The sequence below is a fragment of the Kogia breviceps genome, chromosome 16 (assembly GCF_026419965.1).
Source record: "Kogia breviceps isolate mKogBre1 chromosome 16, mKogBre1 haplotype 1, whole genome shotgun sequence".
NCBI lineage: Eukaryota > Metazoa > Chordata > Mammalia > Artiodactyla > Physeteridae > Kogia > Kogia breviceps.
This window is the reverse complement of record NC_081325.1, coordinates 70,902,993-70,929,081: the sequence shown is the minus strand read 5'-3', so window position 1 is coordinate 70,929,081 and position 26,089 is coordinate 70,902,993. Positions and strand designations below refer to the sequence as shown.

The window sequence follows — 26,089 nt, the reverse complement described above, 5'->3', positions numbered from 1 at the left end:
ACAAAGACTATTGTTATTTCCAGAACCATAGATAATCTCCCCATTAAAATGTAAACCCAACCACTGAAATCATTTCACAATAACACAAATAACTGACATCAAAAGTGATGGAAAAGTGGAACTTACAATGTTTAACTGAGGAGCAGTACATACTATCCCATGAAAAGAAATGGTGTAGTCAATATTGACATCGCTAAGACTTGCCCACCAACGAGCAATGCAAAACTCAATTGCTCTCCCACCCTGCAAAGAAAAACGAGAATTAAATCATCACGTAATTTTGTGCGTAAATCACAAAACATAAATAGGTGTTTCAAAGCAGTTCTATGCTTTCAAACTTTTCCTGTTTGTACAGCAGGAAAATTCAAAGAACCTTATCATCAGCTGTGCTTGAAGTTACAAAAATCACAGTTGCTGAGACAGAGTGCAGGTATTTAAATACACAGTTATTTACTCATAATCCTAAACTGCCTGTCGCGTAAGAGGTCTGAGGCAGCTTCTGAAGTACATGTAATAAAATAATGGTGAAAACAAACTGGAAACAAAACTTGGGACCAAAGGAAAAATAATTAAGAACAATGACAAGAGAAGGGGTACGACAGCTTTGTGAGGCATATTCAATAGCCACAGCTGAGTTTGGGGCTCAAGAGCTGCCTGGTAACCAAAGCCAAATGAAATTATGGCCACTCACATGTTTCTTCCTATTAAAAAAATTAAAAACAAAAGCTGTTCTTTGAACACTGAATTTTAAATTAAGTTTTCTAGTAATCAGTGTTTTAGAAAGTTTAAAGTGAACCATATTACTCTATAACACACACAAGGACACAGTCAAAGTTATCAGAAACATAAGAGATACAGGAAAGATGAGGTAGCCATCTGAAAACACTAAGTAGCAAGTTCAAGAAAGAACATCAGTGTCTTCACCTTCTAGAAGGAAGGACTAGGCACCATTTCTAACACTACAGATAAGCCTGGAGATCTGCCACACTTGACGTAATTGGTAGGAAGGAGTAGCAGTTTCACCTACAAAGCAAATTAACCTCATGGATTCTTAACAACAGGGCATTAATAAAATAACTAAAACAAGTAGAAAACATGTAGGAAAGTCTTAAATATGGAAACAATCCACTGTACGATGAGGAGACAATCTCAACCAGGGTCCACTTTGTGCGGCGTCAGCATCTGGCAGAGCAGCACTTTCCGAAGAGATTGACATTTACCTCAACTTGGTCCCAAGTATCCCAGTAAGACGACCTATCTTCCCGCATTATTCAACCTTAATAAAACATACAGTCCCAATGTGCTCTGAATACAAACTATAAACCCAAATTCAAATACTTACTCTTAGCCCACACCCAGAAAGAAAGGAAACTGTTTCAGGATTCCAGACTGTTAATTAAAACTTACTAAGACAGGAAAAGCTTCAGTCAGCGTTCCTTTCTCCGGAAGGGAACAAAACTTATAGAACTCATGACTTCGATAGGCTCTCTGCTTCACAAGCTGCACTGCATGCAGAACAAACTTGGCAGACACCTCGGAAGAACAGGAGCACACCGTCACTTCTACAACGAGAAGGGAAGAGGCAACATTTTAACTGAGAAGATTTTAAATCGACACAAAATGGCTTTCATAATGCCTACTTTGGGGGAAATACTGTATCAAGAGAATGAAATGATATATTCAAATGACATCTGCATATTTCCTTAAAAACAATGAACTGACAGAGTATTATTAATAAAGATGAGAGGGTAGAAAATCTAGCTATGGAAAATAAATAAATCAGGACAAAAATAAGGAACCGCTATGCTGCAAACAGCAGGAAACAGCAAGCTGTCCGCAGATGGACACACAATGATCCTAATCAGGTAAATTTTAAAATCCCTCCCTTCTCCGTTACTAAGTTCAAGCTTTCCTCTTGCGTTAGCTAAAAACCAATCAATTCTTGGTGAAGAGGATTTTAATTTTAGAAACCTCTATTTGTTAGCATGCCTAAGTTCCATTAGTATCCATTTATCCAACTTCACTGATAACTTTTCCTAGTCTCTCGCTCTTGGTTTATCTGCACTGTTTGCTTCTGGAAAGTATGACTATCAGAACTACATATGCTTCACTGTGCTCTGCGGCGGAGCTGGAGATGAGCCAGGATCACCGTGAAGCCAGGTCAGCAGCTTATCTCACGAATACCTGGCCCTGAGACAAGGAACTGAAGCAAGGCTTAATTCTCTGCTTCACAAGATCAAGTGGGCACAGGGCTCTGGGAACCTAATCACTTGCTAAGAATACAGAATCTAGTGTTATGACAATATGTCTTAAGTATTTGAAATAGGAATCATCCGTGGTGCATTTCTTCTTTCCCCCTGCTTTGACTCTTTTATCCCCCCAGTTTTATTGAGAAACAACTGACATATAATAAAGTTCAGGATGTACAATGTGATGATATGACGACTTTGTATCATCACAATAAGGCTGGCTAACACAGCCATCACTTCATATAGGTACCGATTTTTTTTCGGTGGAGAGGACATCTAAGATCTACCGTCTTAGCAAATTTCAAGTATACAGCCCAGTATTACACAGTCACCATGCTGGACATTAGATCCCTCAAACTTTTCCATTTTATAACAAAGTCTGTGCCCTTGACCAACATCTCCCCCACCCCCTCCACCTCCCACAGTATATATCTAATCAAAGACTGCTCAATGCTCTGAGCTACTTCTATTCTGGATGATCTGATCAACTCTTATTAAAAACAAAAAACAAACACACAAAAAAACCAAAGAACTAATTATTTTCAATACCCAACCTAAACAAATCATAATTAGGGCATTATAATCACTGACGGTTACAGATCTTTATTCTTTGGTATGATTAGCGCACGTCTTATTAGCGTTAGATGTTACACAACCATGGGGCCTATGTGAGTGGAAGCCCTGAGTTGCACCAAGATGCAACTCTTGACTCTGATCGTGGACAGAGAAGGCACTATTCTGAACCAAATTAAAATCCTGACTACTAAAGCATCTTAAGATAGCCGAGACCAGCGGTCCCCAAGCTTTCTGGCACCAGGGACCAGTTGGGTGGAAGGCAATCTCTCCAGGAACTCTGGGGGCGGCGGGGGGCGGGGACTGGCTGGGGATGGATGGTCTAGGCGGTAATGCGAGAGACGGGGAGCGGTAGATGAAGCTCCGCTGGCTCGCCCGCTGCTCACCGCCTGCCGCGAGGCCCGCTTCCTAACAGGCCCCGGACCGGTACGGGTCCGCAGCCCAGGGCTTGGAGACCCCTGGCCTAGACAGATGACTGACGTATGAGCCAATGCAAAATAGGACTAGATCTTTAGAAAGGTTTTAACCTAACAGCAAGTCTATGGTGCCAGACACCTATTACTCTTGTGGGAAAAGTCTACTGCAGGTATGTGAACTTCATATGGTCACAATCAGAGCAGAGGCAGAATGCACATAAAGGCCAACGGGCAAGACAAGACATTAATGTCACCTACCGGCCCACGTTGCACCCTCAGGAACCTCAATAAAATGCCTTCGAATCTGACCAGGTTTAAAATGTACATCTGTCAAGGCTAGATCATAATGGGTTGATTCATTTACTCTGAAAATTCATAAAAATAAAGGATTAAACATGACACTCCCATTAAAAAAGCTGTATATCATAAGCCCCCTGGTGCTCTAGATTTCAACAGTTCATGAGGGATGAACACAGGGAGTTAAAAGCTGGTAACAGACCGTGCGCACAACGTCATCTCGGTTTTGCAACATGTTAGCAGAGAAACACTGTGGAGACGCTCTTTCTGCTTTTTACTCGTTTGCTTTATAATTTTTCTGAAGTCAGACACACAGCCCCCTCTTTTTTGGTTAAAGGAATTCTACAACATTCACAGGATTTTCCAGTTACCAGAATCTGGACTATTGTGAGTCCAAAATATTAAAACCAAAAGGAATGTTTTGTGCCACTGATACGACCTTATAGTTGAGACTGATATTAATCTCTTTCGTAGCTTCAAAATGCACCCATGCCATAAATGACACAGTAAAGAAGAGAAAGTACTTTCATAGCGTTTTTGTAAAGGATCAGTGAAGCATGAAGGTCAAATGTACACTTACCCAACCCAGAAACCTAAAGTACCTACTAAGGACAAACTCTAGTCGGTATGACAAACAGTTAATGAATGCCTACTATACCTGAGGCACTGCTATTAGGTGCTACAATTACAACAATGAATATAGCGTTTTCCTTTTCCCCAGCCAATCTAGTGGGGACGGAAAACCCAACAGGGACGTTGAACGTAAGATGCTCTGGGGAGACAGGAAGCGTTAGTGGAAAAGATGCAAGGTTCCTGGTTCCCGAGGAGCGGTCGGGGAAAGCTTCCTGAAGGAGACGAGGTCTCGGCCGACTCCTGAATCTTGTACGTTACCTTGTCGAAGTCCCTACGGGACTTCTAGGGCATATGCGGCTGAGAATTTAACTGTTCTGCAATTTTTTCGTGTGTGTGTCACTTGTTACCTCCTCAATTTCATCCTATGTTTCATGTGGGCTAAGACCTACTGCGTATTAAATATTACTGTGCGACTAACGCAACAGAAGCTGTGAATAGCTCAGAGTTCCCTATTGTTTCCAGCCCTCTCACCTCCATCTTGCCCTTCGTGTACTGAATAGTTTGTTCCGTACGTTCTGTACAACGGGCTCCACACGGGGTCACATCAGACGCAGTCCCCGTGTCTTCCGTGGGCTCACAGTCAAATGGGGTGAATTAAAAATGACAACGCACTAGCTAAAGTCAGTACCACAGGCGAGTGAAAAGTGCCATGAAGCAGCAGGGAGGGAGACTCCCCTCACCCAGAGATGAACAAGAACACGCCTGGTCGTTAAGTTAAGGGACAGGAAACTGAAGCAAAGAAATCCGCTTTGCAAATGCGCCCGTCCTGAGGAAACCGGGGGGTCAGCACTGGGGAGCTCGTGGAAACGTGTAAACTGGTGACAGAGCCGCGGGAAGCACTGGCTGTGACGGGCCACTGTTTTCTATGTTAAGGAGCACGGGCCTTGGGCTCGCCCGCTGAGGTTCTTTATACAGGAAGCAGCGTGACCAGATGTGAGTTCCTTCATTCCGGGGTAGAAGACAGGATGGAAAGGGAAGAGTCTGGAAACGGGACTGGAGGCGGAAGAACGAGGAGATAACGGTAATCCCAGAGACAAGGGGGAAATGTGGGCCGGGGTGGGAGGGGACAAAGTCACTGTCAAACACTGCAGAGGCATCAGGCCGGATGAAGGCTAAAAGAGCCTCTGCGTCAGGTGTCAGGAGGGCGCCGTCACCCTGGTGGCGGGCAGGTGACAGGTGCTGTCCGTCAGTTATCCTCACCGTGAACGAGGAACACCGTGACCGACTACGCACCACCTTGAACATTAAGCAAGGAACAGAACCAAAACCCAGCCACCTGGTTCTGGCCTACGGATCCTGTAAAAGTTCACCCCATTTCCATGAACAGCCATTACATAACTACACGCAACAGCACGCTATCGGCAACTGGGCACTTACTTTGCGGCAATAACTGCAGTGATCGGTACCCTGAACAGAGGACCTGCGTTAGGCGACGCGATATCATAGCCACATACCTTAAGAAAGGAATAAGTGTCAGTATCCACACACAGACTGTTTTAAAAAGAGAAAATAAAAGAAAAAAAGGGTGAATCTACTCAGAGAATAAATTAACCTAAGATTCAAATGTAAAGGCCCCAAGTACAAGCTGGCATCCATTTTCTGATGTCAGGCCACATAATTACTGGCAAACGGCCTGGGCAAATACACGCAGGACAACCCTTGCCTTCCTCAGACTAACGGGGAGACGGACTCTGCTACACAAAGACGTCCACACACTTCAAAGACTGAAGAAAGCACAAATGAAGACACCCCGATAAATACCTCTGTATAATGCAATCCTTCTCTTAAGCCCCTGGGATCCACACGTATGTTTATGTGTCTGCATTGATTCATGAGTTCCAAATGGCTGGGACACTGAACCCATGATGAATTCGAAGTTAAAGCTAAATGAAGCTGAAGGGATATCTTCTCAGAGTTTTCTGGCGTTAAAAAGACCAAAAAGTAAAGATTAGTTATTTTTTCCTTTTCTCCCATTTTATTAAAACGTTCTGTTGTCTGTCAAGAGAAGTCCGCAGAGATAGATGCGGTTGGCTGTAAAATGCGGTAGGCACAGGCTCCCGAAACGCAGCTTACCTAAAACAGCCACAGAGCCTCCCTCACACTGATTTTAGGAGGCTCAAAATCCACTCATGTGCTCACCCAACACGGCCGGCTACAAGCCGGACGCGAACCGTCTCAGCGAGCGTCCTTCACGACTGCACACAGCTAGCAGAATCTGACCACGAGCAGAGACCCCTGCGTTTACAGTGACGGCAATTTTGTTCACACTCGCTGAGCTGGGGTTCTCCCTGGCTGCTTCTGCTTCCCACTCTGTCTTACACCCAAGTAGTAAAGGCGGGAAAGAAAAGGAATCTGATGCTTTACCATCCTCAATTTAATAAAAGCGCCAGCTCCCTAAGGGCCCATTCTACTGTTTTCCTGGTAGTCACACTGCTAACCCAACTGCCATCGTATCAGGGTCCCTGACTGCCATCAGTGTCGCCTACACCTCTCTGAAATACAAAATAACAACACTGCCAATTCCTGCCTTCTCTGCAGATCACTAGCCTAAACAGCATTTCTCTATTGTGGTACAGTTCGTTCAAAGCATAAATGTGAGCACATCAGCTTACTGCCCGGTTATTACTCACCAGTGTTTTCTGGAAATACAGGTTCAATGCCAACACCATGATCTGAAGGCGCAGCCACCTGAACAGGATCTCGGAGGTAGATGCCGCGGTTATTTCCAACAGTAACAGTGAAACCTAATTTATTAGCAAATGATGTATTCTGAACGAGGTAGTCATAGGCTTTATCAACCTAATTAAGAGAATACAAACAGTAAGATATACACGGTTGGGTCAGGAAAGCACTTCACCGCAGATCACCGATTTCTTACCCGTTGTAGCAAAGTACAAGCAAAAAGTCAGTGTCTCCATCCGCCTCTCTGACCTACACGGAAACCCCGTTGAGGAGGGCAATTCTACCTCATTGGACAAAACACTGGTCTAGCTGCTGGGCTCGCCTTCCACTCCACCCCCTTCACTCCCAAGTGACGAAGCTAGGGAACCTCCACGTGCCATTACGACTGCCGGCTTCTGCCGTCTGCTGCTGTGTCGTGAACTCCACCCTCTAGATGCCCTATGTCTATTACGTTTTTCCATCGTAGCCCCACAAATCCGTCTTAAGTACAAAATGTGTTTTCATACCCTCTGCTTACAGTTCAGAGACTACTCTGGCATATAATCAATTAGAAAAACTCAATCGTCATTATAATAGGAATATTATCCAGTAATCACTAAAATATTATCCTGCTGATTTACAACCCATTTTTCGTACAAACGACAATACCTGAATAATACCATGTCCTTGGGCAAATACTTCTATATTGTCAGCCTTCACTGCAGTGTTTTCGAGAGCTCTTCTGACTGAATGAACTGTGTAGTTAACATTATTAGCTTTCAGACCTAAAAGCCAAAAACAGAAAACAAGAAAGCAGTGTCCATCAGGTGAGCTGGTCACTTGAAACACGCTCTGCTCACTAGTATGGATAGCACGTACAACCTCTGGTTTTAACGTCTTGTGTTTCAACACTCACTTTTAAATCTTTTTTTAATTGAAAAAAAAAAAAAAAAAAAACCAAAAAACTGACAAACAGTCTGACACAAGCTGCTTGTGTTAACGCAAAAACGTCATTCAACGAAAATTCCTGTGCGCCCACTAGGCAGCAGCGTGAACACGGGCTCTGCACTGGGAATGTAAACGTCTGAGCAAGTAGCAAAAGGCATTCGAATGACACCTTCCTTAAAATACTGCTGGTTAAACAACATGGTCACTGGCAGAAGGTCTCCGCCCGGGTGCACATTATAAACACCAAGGGTACTAAAAGGAGCCAGAAAGATGCTGAGGCCCTGCTGCAATTAAATCAGCACCTTTGAGACTGGATCCCAGGCATGGATACTGATCAGAAGGCTCCCTGGCAATGCCAGGGAGCAGCGAGGCTGGGGCTGACTGTCCTCTGGGAAGGATGTGGAGGCTGCCAAGCTGTCCCCCTTCTGATAACGGCTGCCGTTAGAGGTGCAAGATGAGTAAGAGCGCACTCCTGTCCCCTCCAGAACCGAACACGCAGACACTTATGAGAGTGAGCCCTGAGCAAAACAAACATGGGAACGCTACGGCGCCCTGAGAGCAAATCGAGAAGGTGACCGCTGCGTCAGAGAGAATCCACGAAAGGGTGATGCTCCATGAGAACAGATACGTGAGTCGGTATCCCTAGTCGTGTCTATCAGAGGAGACACAGGGAACACACAGGACGAGACACAGCAGAAAGGAGCTCCAGGCAAAGAGAGCAGCGACAAGAGGCGCGAGCGACCCTGAGATTCTCGGTGAGGTTGGACAGGACCAGGAGTGCGGGTGGAGAGCCCGGGACCTGACCAGAGGCACGCTGCTGGGGGGGGATCTTCGGGCCCCCCGGGCTGCCCGGACGCCGAGCCCTCGTCAGGGCCGACGCCCCCCGTCCAACACCACGGCAGCCTCTCGCACGAAAGCCTAGCGCGCCGTCGGCTTCGCCGGCTCCGTGCCGATATTCACCGTCTTCTCAACGCGTAACAGAAACCATTTTTTATTTTGTTCACAGTCTATTTCTCCTCCAACTTTAACATCAACTCCACACAGGCAGGTATTTTTTATGTTCTGTTCACTAATTTAGCCCCAGAGGTAAAATAATGCTTAAGAGTCATGAACAGTCAATAAATATGCTTGCTGAGTGAATGAATACACATTCAAATCACTATCATCACATAAACTGTTCTCCATCTTAAACTTTACTTTGGGCCAGGACATTCCCAGTTGTACCATATTTTCTCACCCTGAGAAATTCAGGAATTAAAAATATCTGCCTGAAATAAGAGAAATTTATTCAATTACTTCTCACAGCCACAATCTGACTTTATTTTATGCTATGGACATGAAATTGTCTAGATACTTCACACCTACTTAAATCATGCATTTTAGAACCAGGACCAAGATGAAGTATAACCGATGCTGTGAAAATCGATTTTAGCACGTTACTTCTATCTTATTAAGAAAAGTAATGGAACTGCGGCTGAAGTACACGCGGGACAGCCAACAACTCGCCGCTGCTCCCCTGGGAGACGGAGCAAGGCGGTAAGGTGAGCAGCGGCGTTACCTGACAGAATCAGGGCGATGCCTCCACACGCGTTGGGAGAAGACATGGACGTCCCGTTCATGAGCTGAGTCCCGCGCAGCGTCCAGTTAGGAACAGAGGCTATGGCGCCTCCTGGGGCGCTGATGCTCACTCCAAGGGCCCCGTCAGCACTGAACGAAAGCAGTTAGAGTCTGCTTACGACGGTGGACGCTGGATAAACAGGGCCTTTGCGAAAAGGCCGCCGGCCACATAAATTACAGTAAAACACGCGAACTGTCCGCAGTCACAGCTATTTCGCTATCACGCAGCAGTTTTTTCCCTCACAAGTGGACACGACGTCTGTGTGTGTGCGTGTGTGCGCGCACGTGTGCAGGCGCGTACCTGGGCTTACATGTGGCAGGCCACAGCATCAAGTATGTTTATAGAAGGACAGTAAACGAGTGGCGCTGCTCAGACGCCTGATGAATGTGCTTTTGTCGTCTGTAACGAGCAGAAGCACCCTCTTGTCTACAAAGCCTAAAATAGCGCCGTCCAGGAGAAGCATGTGGGACACACATGGCATTTAAAGTTTTCCAGAAGCCATGTTTAAAAAAGCTAACAAAAAGATGGTTTACTTAATTTCGGTAACATATTTTACTTAACCCAACATATCTAAAACAGTGTAATTTCCACATGAAATTGATAGGAAAAATGAGTTAATTTACATTCTTTCTTGTACCAAGCTTGCAAATCTGGTGTTCATGTCATACTTGCAGGCCAGCCCAGTTCGGACTCTCATGTGACCAGCGGCTGCCATGCTGGACTCGAGCCAGCAGGGTCTCTGCTGAGTTAAAGCCCACAGAGTTCACCGCTGCACTGTCACCAAACACCAGCTCGACAACTACTGTTGTTCCTGGCGAGGAATGTTGGGGCTATTTGGTTTCACATTTTAACAAAGAACTGAAAGCCATGCAAACGACCCCTGTAACGGGTTGGCAGCAGTGACCGTCCTAAAACAAATATTACTGGTCAATACCCGCTGACCCATAAAGACGTCCTCCCTGCGTCACCGAGTGACAAAAGCAGGTCATAAAAGCGCCCGAGCAGCGTGCGCTTCCACCCACGCTCACGGCAAAGACTAGACGGATGTTCTTCGAAATCTGACCCATACATACGACAGATGATGAGGTCCAGGGTGGTTCCCACTTTTCTCTTTGCACGGTGTTGTCTACCGATGTTTGCACTGAACCTTGGTATCTTCTACGTGGAACAAATAACTGGGAAGACTCATGAATGCTGACTACTTCCTTACTCTCTATTAATTTTCCACCAGGCTGTTAAAGTGGCTAATCATAAAGCATTTCTGGTGTTGGAAATAGTGTCTAAACTAGGTTCCATAAAATGTAAATAAAACTTTCACTGAACTAAAATAATAAAATTTTCCTTATATAAACCTTACACATTCTTAGTGAAGGACTGTGGACATGGGCATAAAAGATTTATAACAGAACAGTTATGTCATACATCTAACAATGAAATAACTGTTTATTTCTGTAATTACCCGGTTCCCTAAAACGAGATTGTTAATGAAAATGCGAAAACCAGTAGAAAGAATCGGTAAAGTGACCAAAACTCCACCCCTCCCCACCATGCAGTTTAACAAAATATTTGGAATAGTCCCACGTACTACTCTCAACCTACCTGGGGCCTCTCGAAGACCACGTGTACTGATTTGCAGGTAATTTCTCTCTCAGAGAATACTCGGCAACCATCATATCGGGAGAAACGTAGGCACCGACACCTGTGGAGCGGATCTGGCCATTAACAAAAGCACACAAGACAGGGATCCTAATTCTAAACCCACTGCTCCCTCGGCTGTGTGACCCTGGTAAGTCGCCTCCTCTCCCGATACCACGGTTCTCCCTCACAAAATGCAAAGATAAGAAAATTTAATAACCAAGGCAAGTTTACTACATGCCAGATGTTACACTAGGTGGTATGCTTTTGTATATAAAAATACCTACCAGGATTATTATGTGGATTAAATATAATGATTTATCTTAAAGTGTATCTATGTGTAAAAGAGAAAGAGAAATGTGTTTCAAATTTTAAAAATATAACTTTAGAAAGATAAGGAATCAGTTGATTGGTCTTCATTTTTAAATGACCACTGTATCTAAAATTCTTCCAGCTGGCAGTGGTCCTCCCCACAAAAATGGCTGTAGTAAATAAGCAAATAACAAACATATAACATGCTACAGTCTTTTAGATAAATGTGCAGATGCAAACTAGTTAGACTCTGAAATCGCAGAACACAGAGATCAAACTCAGTTCCTTCATTCTAGAAATTTGGAAGCAGAGCCTAGAGAGATTAAAAAAATTTAATAAAGAAAATGACCGGCAGAGACAAGACTTAGAATCGAAGTCTACCAGCTCCTCATTCTTCTTTACAACACACACATTTTCAGAGCAGAAGTCTAGATAAAATGAGTGAGCTAAGAGGACTCAGGTTAACGATGCTGCCACGTAAAATTGTAATCGTTTTGTAAAATCTAGTTTAAAATTTTCAGTGAAACTGGGGATAAAAAAATGACAAAATACTGAGCATTGTAGCAGCGTAGTGTATTTTGATCATTAGATACCTTTGAGATCTATTTTCTGTTTCATTTTAACTTGTGTACTTAAAAATATCTAGATATCTGGAATACACAAGGGATGTATCGCTGGCAGGCACTGTTATCTTAACACATGCTTTAACAGAATTACTGAATCAAAAGGTTTCAAACTACATAAAGGGGTCCAGTGGTAAAGAATCCACCTTGCAACACAGGGGATGCGGGTTCGATCCCTGGGAACTGAGATCCACATGCTGCAGGGCAACTAAGCCCGTGTGCTACAACTAGTGAGCCTGTGTGCCTCAACTAGAGCCCGTGTGCTACAAACTACAGAGCCCACGTGCCGCAAACTACAGAGCCCACGCGCTCTGGAACCCTCATGGCCCAACTAGAGAGAAGCCCACGCGCCACAACGAAAAAGATCGCACATGCCTCAACGAAGATGCCAGGTGCCACAACAAAGACCTGACGCAGCCGAAAAAAAAAAAAACCAAATTACATGAAGCAAGCCACACTTTGCTTAAAATTTACAAGCTATAAATAAAAGCACGTCCTATAAACATAAGGTCACTGATATTTCAAAACAGAAACATTTTCAAAAGGACCAGTTTCTGTTCTAAGCTTTGATGCCCAAATTTTGTTGTGTCTGCAACATCAATAATCTCTTTACAACTATAATAACACCTATGATACGTACATATCTGTGCAGTTACTGATGGATACACCATAAAAACTGTTTGGGACCAGTTTTTATAGTCAGGCATCCAATCACAAATGTTAAAAGGTGTCAGCCTTATTTTGATCCCAAATTTAAAAATAAACCAAAAAACTTTAGGCCTCATTTACTACATAAGGGATCTCTCAATTCATCCTCCTCGTTCATGCTCATATTAAAAAAAATCAGGGGTGGGTTTCATGTTTTGTGGGGGGTAGGTTTGCACAAGGTGGCAGCTACTGTACTATAATGGAAGTTAATTTGATTATTTTCATATTATGACTGCAACTAATTTTGCTCTCCTACAACTCCTGTTGACAGGCATTTTCTTCCCGTTAGATTACAGTGAAACAACACTGCATCAGATCCTGAAGACCTAAGAGTGGGAAAAAGCCACATTCATAGAACAAATGTGATTCAACTGCCTTTCACAATAATGAAGCTCCCTTCCTCTACATCTAAAACTTTCTGCATGTTCCAACAGAAATTAAAAGAGGAAACGCGACTATAAATAAATTGCCCGACACTATAAATAAGAAGTGAAGCAAGTGTCTTTACTTATGCTGTTTACTTAGCCTGGAAAGCCCTTCCCTTGCTTGTTTCTACCTAGTAAAATCTTCATTCTCACACTGCCTTCAGAAAGCCTTTTTGCCCAAATTCTCAAAGCAGAGGTAACTGCACATTTGTAATCCCACGGCCCTGGATCTGTACTTCCAGTAGACCCCTTACTCCAGGCTGCTGTAGGGGAAATTCTAGATCAGCAAGTCCCTGCTAGATTTCACTTTCCTAAGGATCCACTTAAGGCTCACAGTGTCCTGCATAGAGTAGAGATACAGTTAACATTGGATGAACTGAGGTTTTTTGCCTGCTTGTTTTTAAGTCTATTTCTAAGACAGGAAACGAACCTATCACACTTGACGTGGTTCCTCCTGGGCACCCGACTGTAGAAAGGCAGGGGCCGTTATTCCCAGCACTTGAGACATAAATTATGTTATGCTTCCACACGGCTTCACTGATCACTTCACATATTCTCCTGAAAGAGAGAGAGAATTCCGCTGAACATAGAAAACTGTCCCACTTTTCAAGAAATATATTACTGTAATTTGAAAATATTTTCAAACATGGTTTATATGAAAAAACAAACCAAAACAAGGGTTCTAAGTAGTAGAAGATGGTGGTCACGGATCAGGAGGGGTGCTTTAGAATCACTCGGGGACATTCTCAAACTACAAGTGCTTAGCTCCTATTCCCAAAGCGTTTACAACACCAAAACACGCTCAAAGGCACAGTTAAGTAAATTTCGGCACATCCGCCATGGGTGGAACACGGTACAAGCCATCCCAAGAGATACACCCTAGCTGGGTTTTAGTGGAGGGAAGGAGCTAGGGGGCCCCAGGTTAAACATGAGGAAAATGCTAGATACAAAACTGGATATATGTGGGGAAAATAAACTACAAAAGGACCAAGAGCGAAGACTGAACCATTAGCAGTGACCGGGTGGTGGGACAACAGGGGGTTCACCTCCATCTACCACGTCAAGTGCTCAGAAATGACTCCTCGGGGATCCCCACACACAGCTGTGACGAGCGCCAAAGGTGAAAATAGAGACAAGGCACTAAGAAGAACTTAAGTGTAGGACTTAAAATATGAGAAATCTGGTTAGAGCTTGACAGCAAATAAGAAAAATGTACTGGTATTAATTAAAGAAGATGACGTTAGTCCACAAGGAAGAAAATGGGGTCACTATAAAAAAGGTAAAGGGCCAAGGACACTCCAAAGTGATAAATGTGAAGGAAAGAACACTAGGAAAAGAAGGAATGTTAAAGGAGAGAAAAAAACACACTGAGGTAATCAGGCTACTGAAGCAAGAGAAGAAGGGGCGAGATTACGTTCACGGATGAAACAACTGAGAGACAGACGGTACTTGTGAGACGTTCCTCTCCAGCCCCACAAGGGACTTAGTACCAGTGATCTGAGAAAATTAATGTGTATTTTTTTTTTTTAACTTTAAAAAATTTTTAGGGCTTCCCTGGTGGCGCAGTGGTTGAGAATCCGCCTGCGGATGCAGGGGACACGGGTTCGTGCCCCGGTCCGGGAAGATCCCACATGCCGCGGAGCGGCTGGGCCCGTGAGCCATGGCCGCTGAGCCTGCGCGTCCGGAGCCTGTGCTTCGCAAAGGGAGAGGCCACGGCAGTGAGAGGCCCATGTACCACCCAAAAAAAAAAAAAAAAAAAATTTATTTTTTAAATTAACACAAAGTAAAATTGACTTGCTCTCTGGTGTACAGTTCTGAGACTTAACACATGTATAGACTTGTGCAACCACCACCATAGACACAGTAATAATTTTAGCACCTCATTAAAATTAAAAAATATCCCTGGTGTTATCTGTCCATTTGTAGTTACATGTTCCCTTCTAAGCCCTGGCAACCACCAATGATTCATGATTCCAGTCACTGTGTCTTTTTCAGCAGGTCACATAAATACAATCTTGAGATATACAAGACTGGGTGTATGTGGACAGTGGGTGTATATGGATGGTGGGTGTATGTGGACGGTGGGTGTATGCGGACAGCGGGTGTATGTGGATGGCGGGTATATGTGGATGGCGGGTGTACAGGGATGGCGGTTGTACAGGGATGGCGGGTGTATGCGGACGGCAGGTGTATGTGGACAGCGGGAGTATGTGGACGGCGAGAGTATGTGGATGGCGGGTGTACAGGGATGGCGGGTATACAGGGATGGCGGGTGTATGCGGACGGCAGGAGTATGTGGATGGCAGGAGTATGTGGATGGCGGGTGTACAGGGATGGCGGGTGTATGCGGACGGCGGGAGTATGTGGACGGTGGGTGTATGTGGACGGCGGGAGTATAGGGATGGTGTGGTGGGGGAGTCGGGGAGAGGTGATCAATAAGTAAACACTCTAAATAAGGTAATTTCAAAGTCATTGCTATGAAGAAAAAAGAGGTGAGGCAACATGAGGTCAAGGCTAAGCCAGTTGACTTGGCGGCAGGAAGATCCTGACGGCACAGGGACAGGGTGGGGCAGTGAGAAACATCCATGGAAAACAGCGAACATACGTAACCAAGTTTTGCTGGGAAAGTAAGTGAAGGCTGTGTGAAATGAAGAGGCTTTTTAGTTAGTTAGTTTTAAAGCTAGCAGGTACTAGAGCACGTCAGTGTAGTAATGACAACCCAGAAAAGGAGGGAGGCTGCTGGAGCAGTCTTTGAGGAAAGAGGAGACGAGAGCCAGATCACAAGTGCTTGAGTGGCTTTCAGTCCCGGCACTTCTTTCATTACAGAGCAAGGGACGGCAGAAGGTTGGCTCAGACAGGTCACAGGAAGGGCATGGAAGTTCCCTCTGAGTGCTTCTGTTTTCTCTGGGAACGAAAGACGTGAGGACATCAGCTGACGAATGAAAGGGGAGGTGCCGAAAGGCTCCGAGGAGAAATGAAGGTGTAAAATGGCCATCCAGGAGTGGAAGGGCACATGCAGTGTGACCAAAGACGATGCTGACGAACGTCTCCGATTCGCGGTCATAAACAAAGTATGACATCCGTGTGACCTCCACAGACCCGGGCAGATGAGGTGTGTGATCACTGAAGGATCTGCCGGGCTTCCACGAGTCTAGATTTTGTCAGGAAAGTACACCTGGAAGAGGTCAGGCTGCATGTGGATGAGGAATTCTAGTGACGGATGGGCCCTCGGGTCCACTGTGGGAATGGGGGCGGGTTCTCAGAGACAGACAGTTATCATCTACCCACCGGGTCTGCTCTTTTTCAGCTGTGATATCCAATCCAGTTCTAAAAAGCATTTAATACTTTTCATCAGCTAAGCTTCTATGGCTGATAAGTGCCAAAGAACACTCACCCAGAATTTGGCCAGTGAGTTGCTTCTCCATAGCTGTAGTTGACAAGATCACACTTATGATTTATAACCTCTATCATCTATTGAAAAGATTAAGAGTCCAGTTTAGGCAGCCATTTATAGAAACAGAGGAGCCAGTACAATAAAGGCATGGAATCCCACAGTTTCTTAACCAATCGTATTCCAATTCAAATCTAAATTTATAAGTTATCCTCAGGCATATGGTTGATAAACTTAAAAAAATGTAGAAGGGAGTCACAGAGTACAGGAAGTAGTCAATAAAAAACAAACTAGCATTTGCAGAGTGGAGTCGGGGAGAGGAAGGGGGATGGAATGGTTCTTATTAAAGTCTAAATTCGCTAAAGTAAAATATAATTCATATGTTAAAATGAAATGCAGAGTAATAAATTCTTCTCACACGGACAGAGCAAGCCGGCTAAGAGATCTTTTTGCTTTTTAAAGTAGCTCAAAATAGCTTGCTAAGGGATTTACTAGAAGTGAGAGTATAATGTAAATTATATTTTCATAGTTTCCAAAAAACTTTATCCTAATAATTTTCAATAAAAATATTTTTTAAATGAATTAAGCATTTTTGCTTTTTAAAAACAAAGTCCTATACACCAAATACAGCCCCACATATTTTTTGTAAATCCAGAGCACGTTATAAACCTGAAAACGTCCATGATCATTAATCATCAGTCTTCGAAGCCAACAGCTCGCGAATACTCACAGCTCTGATAAGGCCTGTGCCTGTCTCCATCGTGCTTAGTCTTGTGTCACCGATCTTGATGGAAAGAATCTGAGCGCCAGGAGCCACGCCACTCCGTTCAGGTTCTTCTGGAAAATGCCCGGCAGCTATACTAGCTACGTGTGTTCCGTGAGCTCCTAGAGGCAAGAAGGGGAGAAGACGATAAAAAACATCCTCAGAGACTCCAAGTTTTAACCATCAGACTCAATTTGCACATTATTATTAATCACAATAAAATAGAATAAAAATATAGTCTTATCTTAACATCTAATAGTGTATTATTATCTTAAGTCTCTTAACGATAATTCACAAAAAATGAATTACATACACTGTTCTGCCACCCTGGATTCTACCCCATTCACTGAGAGTGAAAATGTAAGTCACAAAGGCGAGAAAATATTTGCAACATATGTAACTGACAAAGAGCTTATATCCAGAACACAATCTTTCAAATTCAAAAGAAAAGTGGGTAAAACACTTGAAAAAGCATTCCCCAAAAGAGAATAACCAAATGGCCAATATATGTAAGAAAAGATGTTTAACTTCATTAGTCTCCCGGGAAACACAAAGGAAAGCCACACTGAGATGCCTCCTACTACAGTTCTGAGCCTGACAGTGGCAACTGTGGGTGGGGGCCATGCACTCACACTCTGCAGCAGGGGTAAAGGGAGCAGCCGCTGTGAAGAGGAACTCCGGGAGTCTTAAAGAGGTCACCGCCACACCCAGCCAGTTCTCCCAGACACCGGTCCAAATTAAACAAAAACATATTTCCACAAAGACCTGTACACAACTGTTGAAACAATCCAAACGTGCATCAACAGGTGAACGGATAAACAAACCACGGTGGATGCACGTGACGAAATACTACTCAACAATAAGGCACAAGCTAGTTACAATCACAATATGCATTCTGAAATAGGCAGGCAAAAAAAATTTTTTTTCTTTAAATCCATTCATATAAAATTCTAGAAAGTGTAAAGTAATCTAGAGTGGACAGAAAGCAGTTCAGTGGCTACCTGAGGATGTGCATGGAGACAGGGCTGGATTATCAAGGAAGACATGACAACTTTTGGGGGTGATGGATATGTTCGTGAGTTTGATTGTGGTGATGGTGTCCTGGGTGTATGCACCTATCAAGACTTACCAAACCGTGTGTATGCGTATGTGCAGTTTCTTGTACTTCAGCTATACCTCAACAGAGCTTGGGGAGGGGGAGGGAAACAGCTGGCTGTCCTACTTCACTCTCCTTCTCCCTCCCCAGAAGTAACCACTACCCTTACCCTGAAGCTGGTACGCACGTTCTTCCCACCTATGTTTTCATATTTTTACCACACACACACACACACACACGCATAAACATACTATAGTATTGTTCGGCATGTTTAAAAATTTTACGCAAATGTTTTACCATGAATACATTTTTTTCAGTAAAGTTTATGTATCTGAGATTTATGCACACAGGTATATGTAGATTTATTCATTTTCATTCCTATATAATGTATTCCACAGGATGAATAACAAATTTTTTTAAAAAAACCTATTCTTTTGTTGATGGGCATTTAAAAAGTTTACAACTTTTTCAAAATTACATAGAATGCTGTAGTGAGGATCCTTTTACCTGACTCTTTGCACTCATGGGTGAATTTTCAAGGGTTAATATTTGGAGGTGAAATTACTGTTCATGAGATGAATTATGCTGATGTATTTTGGGGGGTTGGACCATGCTTATACTCCTTGAATGGAGGCTACATGGTTATGGCTTTTTAAAAAAGCCAGGGAATTTCCAGGGAATCAAGTCGCATCCATTATTCCAGACCTAGTCTTTAGCAGGGATCATTCGATTAAATTCTGTATAAGGCTGCTTCTGGCTAGAAGAATTTGTCATCTTACCACTTCATAAATTTATCTCTAGTTAGCAAATCTGAAGCAGAATACCTCCACTTGTCACTATGGAGAGCAGGTTTCCATCATCATATATATTAACAGAGTAATTCAACATCTCAGCGGTGCCAAAAGAGCCATATTCCTGGGCCTCTCTGTAATTTCTCAGGACAGTGGATTTGCTCAAATCCCCATCTTCATTCGAAGCAATGCAGGCTCTGTAAGATGAGAAGAGTAGGTAATGAAATTTATCTTATTTTCTTACTTTTAAAAAAATCACGCAATACTGTTTCTCAGATGTCTTCTCACCACCCTACCTGCTTTTACCATAACAAACATGGCAACTGCCTGTTTCACGGCGTAGACAGTAAAGATTAGGTAAAATAACTTACAGGACCCAGCCCTTAAACGAAGTCATGTACAGAGAGCTTTAGGAACTGTCCTTCACGGAACTCCAGGCACAAGACCACCTATCTGCTTAAGGAATCAGACCAAAGCTTAGCCTCGACCTTTAGAACAGTTTAGGGTGATTCTGAGAACACAGTTTAGGCCCTGCTTCCTTCTGCTTCTTTTAGAACTGATTTCATGAGTCCAACCGCATAGGCAGGCCCTCGGAACTCGATGAACTATCCTGAGCCTCAGACTCATATTTATAACAGCCTTAGGCAAACATTTATTTCTCACAAGAAGCATTTTCTACAGTTTTATTATGGTTGTCCTCCTGTCTGCTCTTTCCTCATTTTATTAACTTTTTAATTTTTAAGATATATATTCCAAACATTTCAGAAGATAGTCTGATTAAAACTAAATAAATCTAAAACAGCCATAAAGGAAACGTACGTCATTTAAGGGTCAACATTACGTGTTTAGCTATTAGACCTTTCTGCTCATTTTCTAAATAAGAACAACTGTGTTTTAACAAGCTAAGTAGTACATCAATCACAATCGCTATAATGAATTAATGGAAGCCCACTAGTGTAGTGTAGAGAGGACGTTATTATAAATACTAAGGCATACATCTCATTAACACACTACAAACAATTTGGCAAGAAGAATCTCTGAAATCATCGGTTTGTTTTTACGTGCACTCCAATGTGTGCCTAAAATGATTTACAGCATTTCAAAAAAATATGTACAACATAGCAAGACACAGGAGAATGAACACTTATGGGGAAAGTGAGGCAGAGAGAAAACAAGCGGCATATCAAATGGAATCAGAGCTGAGGTTAGCGGATAAAACGTCTGCCAACAAATCTTACACATCTGCTAGAAAGCAGCACCGCTGATGCCAAAACGTTAAGTAGCGCTGGCCAGCCTCCATGCTGGAAATCACTCTCAAGTCCTCCCTTTCCCTCACGCAGCCCATCACACTCTAAACTGCTAACAGTTCCTCCATCATTCTCTGGATCTTTCCCCTCTACCCTCAACCCCCTTTCCTACCCTCTGCTCAGCTAACTTGTGCTGACCCTTCAATGACATCTCTCTTGATGCTTCCTAGTCAGGTTCAGATGTTCCCAGGGAGTACTTGCTTCCAGAGTCTGGGGTCCATGGAGCAGCTTCTAGAGAGTCTGCTTGCTACAAAGAAGCTATCTGCCAAATGATGAACGAAGGCATCAACATCTTTTAACAACATTCTCACAGCAAATACTGTGACACATTTCACAGAGCACTTCTTATAACCACCATCTACATGGAGGGACTCAACAATTCAAGCACCATATCAAAATATAAATACAAAACTTAGTGACGTCACTAAATAGCTCCACAGAGGGCAAATGTGAACATGGTGCAAGGCTATACGTTTCTGAAGGTCTTGTTGCCTTAACTCAGGGGACAGTTGTTAGAAGACAGAGAAGGCCTGTGGACAGGATCAGAGTACATGTGTGTGAAAAGAATCCACACTTGTCATCAAACTCTCAAAGGAAAACTGAAACGAGGTCAAAAACCAATGAAAAGACACCAATTAATAGTCTTTCCTTTACGTAGTCCCCTCTATAAATAGTGTTTCTCTGACCAGGTTTTGCTCCCTACTGAGGGACAGTACTTGACACTATGCATCCTGGCAAATACCTGAGTGCAGTCATACTAGGTTACCTGGCTAAGTGCAGAGACAGGGATTTAACAATTAGTAGAATTGTGTCAAGGGGAGGGCAGACCTGACATTCTTGAAACAAAACAGACACTTAAGGTCACTTTACGTCCCCTCAGAAATGGTTGGCATTTCTGACATGAGACCCGAGAACACCTGCAGACAGTGCCGAGATTTGCCTTAGGTGATTTGAGATCTTCAAGATTCGCTTCAAAAAATTCTGGATCTAAATCTGAGATGGGGTGGGGGAATCCAAGTCCCACACAATATATAGTATTGTGCAAAAAAAGTTAGATTATTTCTAGTAGCGCTTGAAAGCATGGTTCTGCTGTGTTCTTCATTGATTATACTAACATTTTCTAAAATGTTTTCTAGTTATCACAGATTTCACTTCACTTAATATTTGATTAAATTTCATTTCCAACACAAAAATTCTTCAAGATGTCTCAGCATACTGTTGACAAACTATTTCACTTATCACTCTCTCTGTCAACTGCCTTAAAGACCAAGAAAACTTTCTGGAAACATACACTGGCGCCCCGGACATCCGAGCCCCAAGCCCTTCCCCTTAGGACAACGTGGTCTGCAGTGCTTTCAGCATCTGTAGAAACACTTTAATTGAAACCACCTATTGCTCCACTACCCAATCCCCGCTAACATTAAAGTATTTCCTGAAGTCCTTTTGCGTGTTTTGTGGTAAATTTTCCGCATACACTGAATTTTGCATCTAGTATTTTCCTCACACTTAACCTTGCCTCCTCTCCCATGACAAAAATCACTGAAGGTTTATGACTGGGAATGACTGTATCATGTTATACCATGGGGTAGATGTCCCAAAATTTACTAAACCGTATGTTTGAACAACTTTTTAATATTACAAACACTTGATCAAAGCTTCTGCAAAGCTTTTGGAAAAAACTTGTTCACAATGTGTGCACACCTGCACATATACACACACCAAAACATACCACAATACATGGAAAAGTTGCATGAATATTAACTACCATCTAGATTGAAACATTGTTATATGCAAATATTCAATTACCATTTTCGGGCCCAAATGGAGTAGAGATTTCCTATTCAACTGACAATTTTATATACCCATTAGCAAAGATGAGTTAGTACCCATATCTGTGAGAGAAAAGCCCCCTTTTAAGTCAGTGCATTATAAACTAAATAACAGAGACAGCAATCAAATCACCGTATCTTGTTCTGTTTGCCACATCTCGGGGAAACAATTCTTTGCATATGAGCAGGGACTCAAACTACAAAACAATTCCTGGAAGGGTCCCTGGTTTACTGCGGCGACCCTGAAACATGTATATGCCCAAATATCTGTATTAAGAACATATTCCTGCTTCTACACAGGTAGTAATTCAAGAAGACATACTAGCTGACACAAAGAAACACAACTGCACTGTATGATTCACTAAGAAAGAAAGTAGAAAATGTATGATAGGTAACCTGGTATAAATCATCATTATTAGTAGTAGTAGAAGCAGCAGATACAGCTTACACTTATCCAGTACCTACTATGTCTAGAAACATCAAATTTGCAAAACCCTCTAAGGAGGTACTATTATTATCCCAATTAAAAGATGAGGAAATAGGCCTAGAGAGGTACAGATAAAGTATCCAAGCTCACACGCTAGGATTCCGCCTCAGATCCGAGCTCTACACTGCCGCCCGCATCCCGCTGCCTCGCTTCAACTTGGCTACTAGGTCTCTGTTGGTAAATCTTTACCCAACTTTCCTCCTCTGCCCTTGAAACATTGATAGCAGATGCTTTGCAACATCCTCGCGCACTCACTTCCCAACCTGCCCAGCTTCAATCAGGAACATGTCTACGTACACCGATCACCCACCTGCTGACAGTACCTGTTTACTGACTGCCATCTGGTTAATGAAATGAGATTCTTTAGAGCAGACAAGGGTCAGCTTCCGTGTCTAAAATACTAAGAGGTTCAAAAGGCTTATCTAAAACTACCCAAAAGGCACTTTGGCCCTCAAGTAGCTTGTTTGGAGATATTAATGTCACATAAACCAAATCTCTGGGCAGTTCTGAGGGTTTAATGTTCTTCAGAGCAGATAAAATGATTTTTAAATGAAGAACTGGAAACACACGGCTTACCCCCAGGTCTCACCATCATGCCACACCAAGCAGTCATACACAGGGCCAGGATCACTGTATTTTTTCTCAAAAGAGTTAAGCAATTCCACTTGACTCTGAAGCTCCTCCTTGATTAGTTTATTTGCCTAAACAATTAGAACAGACGTTAATATTAGCACATTTTGTGCTCTTGAAAAGTGATATTAACATACAACCAAAGACACAGTGTGACCCAATAGCAAAGTCATTTTACCCTGGAAAAATGTAAGAAAATTTTCCTTTTATATCTGTGCAACGTGTAGTCCAGTTCAGTGGCAGTAACAGTTAAAATAGTAAACAGTAAAAAATACTTCTTTTACTCACTATCATATTCAGTCACTCCCTACAGCTGCTTTGGGAAAGACACAGTGCTACACGGCGGTGCTATCACTTGTGATAGCATCACACGTGGTGCTATCACTTGGCCAAGGGTGTTGGTCACATACCTATAATTGTGTAATTCATTTCCAAAAGTAATGCTAAAATTGTTACAAAATAGTTTCTCTATCGACTTTTAGATTTTTGTATCAGGAACATTTCCATTTCAAATTTGTTTCTTAAGAACCCAAATAAATAACAGGAACCATGAATAGTCTTACCTCTTTTAGAATTCGCTTAAGTTAAGTACATACTATGTTCATGACCAAGTACGTACAAGCTGCTATTCAACCACTTTGATCTACAAAAATGGGAAATTCATATGCTTCAACCTAGGCACTTTTTTAAACTACATACGATATTAGCCTGCCCTACATTCACCCGAATAGTCCTCATGAATAAAAAGTTAAGTTTCACATGTTCCCAAAATCTGAAGTTGTGCTTCATTTTAATTTATCCAATATATTCAACATTTACTCCTCCTTAAGGAAAAAGACAATTATATAAACAACTCTGGCATACAATATAAAAGGGATAATTAAATTCAGGTCCCTCTTCTATAAAGTTAGTTGTCTATATGTAGCACCTGAAATAACTACATTTCACATCTCCAATAGGAGGCTGAAGAACAAATCTTGATCTAACAGAAGATTATACAGCGGTTAAAAAAGGATGATGTACACAGATTAATAAAAGTTAAATGTGTACGTAGATCTTTACAGGCCAGTGGTCCTTGACGCAAGCTGCATGTTAATTAAAGCTCTTGCAGAGTTTTCAAAATGCTTGCCTCCCCTGCAAGGTTTTGATTTAATTCCTCTCTAGGGCACAAGCACTGACAGTTTTTAGAGCTCCTGATGTGACTCTAATATGTAGCTAGGGCTGAGAACCACTAATACAATTCCATTTCTGATTAAGAAATGCATGCCATTAGAAGCCTAAATAGACATTTCTCCAAAGAAGACACACGGATGGCCAACAGGCATGTGAAAAGATGCTTAGTATCACTAATTATTAGAGAAATGCAAATCAAAACTACAAAGAGGTATGACCTCACACTGGTCAGAATGGCCATCATCAAAAAGTCTACAAATAATAAATGCTGGAGAGGATGTGGAGAAAACGGAACCCTCTTACACTGTTGGTGGGAATGTAAACTGGTGCAGCCACTGTGGAAAACAGTATGGAGATCCCTTAAAAAAGTAAAAATAGAGCTACCATATGATCCAGCAATCCCGCTCCAGGGCATATACCTGGAAAAGACGAAAACTCCAATTCGAAAAGATACGTGCACCCCAGAGGTCACAGCAGCACTATTTACAATAGCCAAGACAAGGAAGCAACCTAAATGTCCACCAACAGATGAATGGATAAACAAGATGTGGTACATATATACAACGGAGTATTACTCGGCCATAAAAAGGAATGAAATAATGCCATTTGCAGCAACATGGATGGACCTAGAGATTATCATACTAAGTGAAGTAAATCAGAAAGAGAAAGACAAATACCATATGATATACTTACATATGGAATCTAAAAAAATGGTACAAATGAACTTACTGACATAACAGAAAAGACTCACAGACACAGAAAACAAACTTATGGTCACCAAAGGCAGAAGGCAGGAGGGATAAACTAGGAATTTGGGGTTAACAGACACACACTATTACACATTAAATAGATAAACAAGGACCTACTGTAGAGCACAGGGAACTACATTCAATATCTTGTAATAATCTATAATGGGAAGGAATCTGAAAAAGAATATATATATATGTATGTGTAACTGAATCACTTTGCTGTACACCTAAAACATTGCAAATCAACTATGCTTCAATAAAAAAATTCATTAGAAGAAAAGAAATGCACGCATTCAAAGAAAAATTCAGAAGAACGAATGTCAAGTTGCTGTTACCATCCCTGGGCGGTGGCATTTCAGAGGCTTTCACTTGCTAAACTTTACAAACCTGTGTTGCCCGAAAGCTTCTGCAGCTAGCAGTCATTATTTTCATAATAAACCAAGAATTATTTTCATTTTATAAACTGATTCACAGGAGTGCAACGGCAAGGATGTTGAACAATGGGAGCTCTCGTACGCTTCCTGTGGAATTGGTACGATCACTTTATAACCCATCAAAAGACAGGCACAAGAATTTTCAAAATAGGGTTTTTCATAATAGTCAAAAACTGGAAACAAAGCAAGTATCAATCTGCAGAATGGATACATAAATCGCGGCCCATCAGCTAGACAGCAAGGAAAGTAAACTACTGCAACGCCCCGCACGTGGAGGAATCTCACAAAAAAACACCGAACGAAAGCAGCTCCGCACAGAAGGACACACACCGCGTGATTCC

General features: G+C 42.5%; 1 protein-coding gene across 12 annotated transcripts in view; it reads right to left on the bottom strand.

Annotated features, from left to right (window-relative positions):
• Positions 1–26,089, bottom strand: part of TPP2 (tripeptidyl peptidase 2) — a 67,982-nt gene that overhangs the window by 22,308 nt on the left and 19,585 nt on the right. For all 12 annotated transcript variants that reach the window (XR_010837331.1, XR_010837332.1, XR_010837330.1 and 9 more), the window contains 14 exons: positions 23,339–23,463; positions 19,173–19,336; positions 17,220–17,374; positions 16,493–16,569; positions 13,529–13,656; positions 10,995–11,094; positions 9,336–9,484; positions 7,499–7,614; positions 6,799–6,967; positions 5,930–6,087; positions 5,546–5,622; positions 3,497–3,603; positions 1,408–1,562; positions 127–243 (listed from right to left, as the gene is read on the bottom strand). Coding sequence is in view for 6 of the 12 variants with exons in the window: in XM_059042403.2 (XP_058898386.1) it covers positions 127–243; positions 1,408–1,562; positions 3,497–3,603; positions 5,546–5,622; positions 5,930–6,087; positions 6,799–6,967; positions 7,499–7,614; positions 9,336–9,484; positions 10,995–11,094; positions 13,529–13,656; positions 16,493–16,569; positions 17,220–17,374; positions 19,173–19,336; positions 23,339–23,463 (1,797 nt within the window). In the remaining 6 variants the exon portion in view is untranslated. The remainder of the gene's footprint in view (positions 1–126; positions 244–1,407; positions 1,563–3,496; positions 3,604–5,545; positions 5,623–5,929; positions 6,088–6,798; positions 6,968–7,498; positions 7,615–9,335; positions 9,485–10,994; positions 11,095–13,528; positions 13,657–16,492; positions 16,570–17,219; positions 17,375–19,172; positions 19,337–23,338; positions 23,464–26,089) is intronic.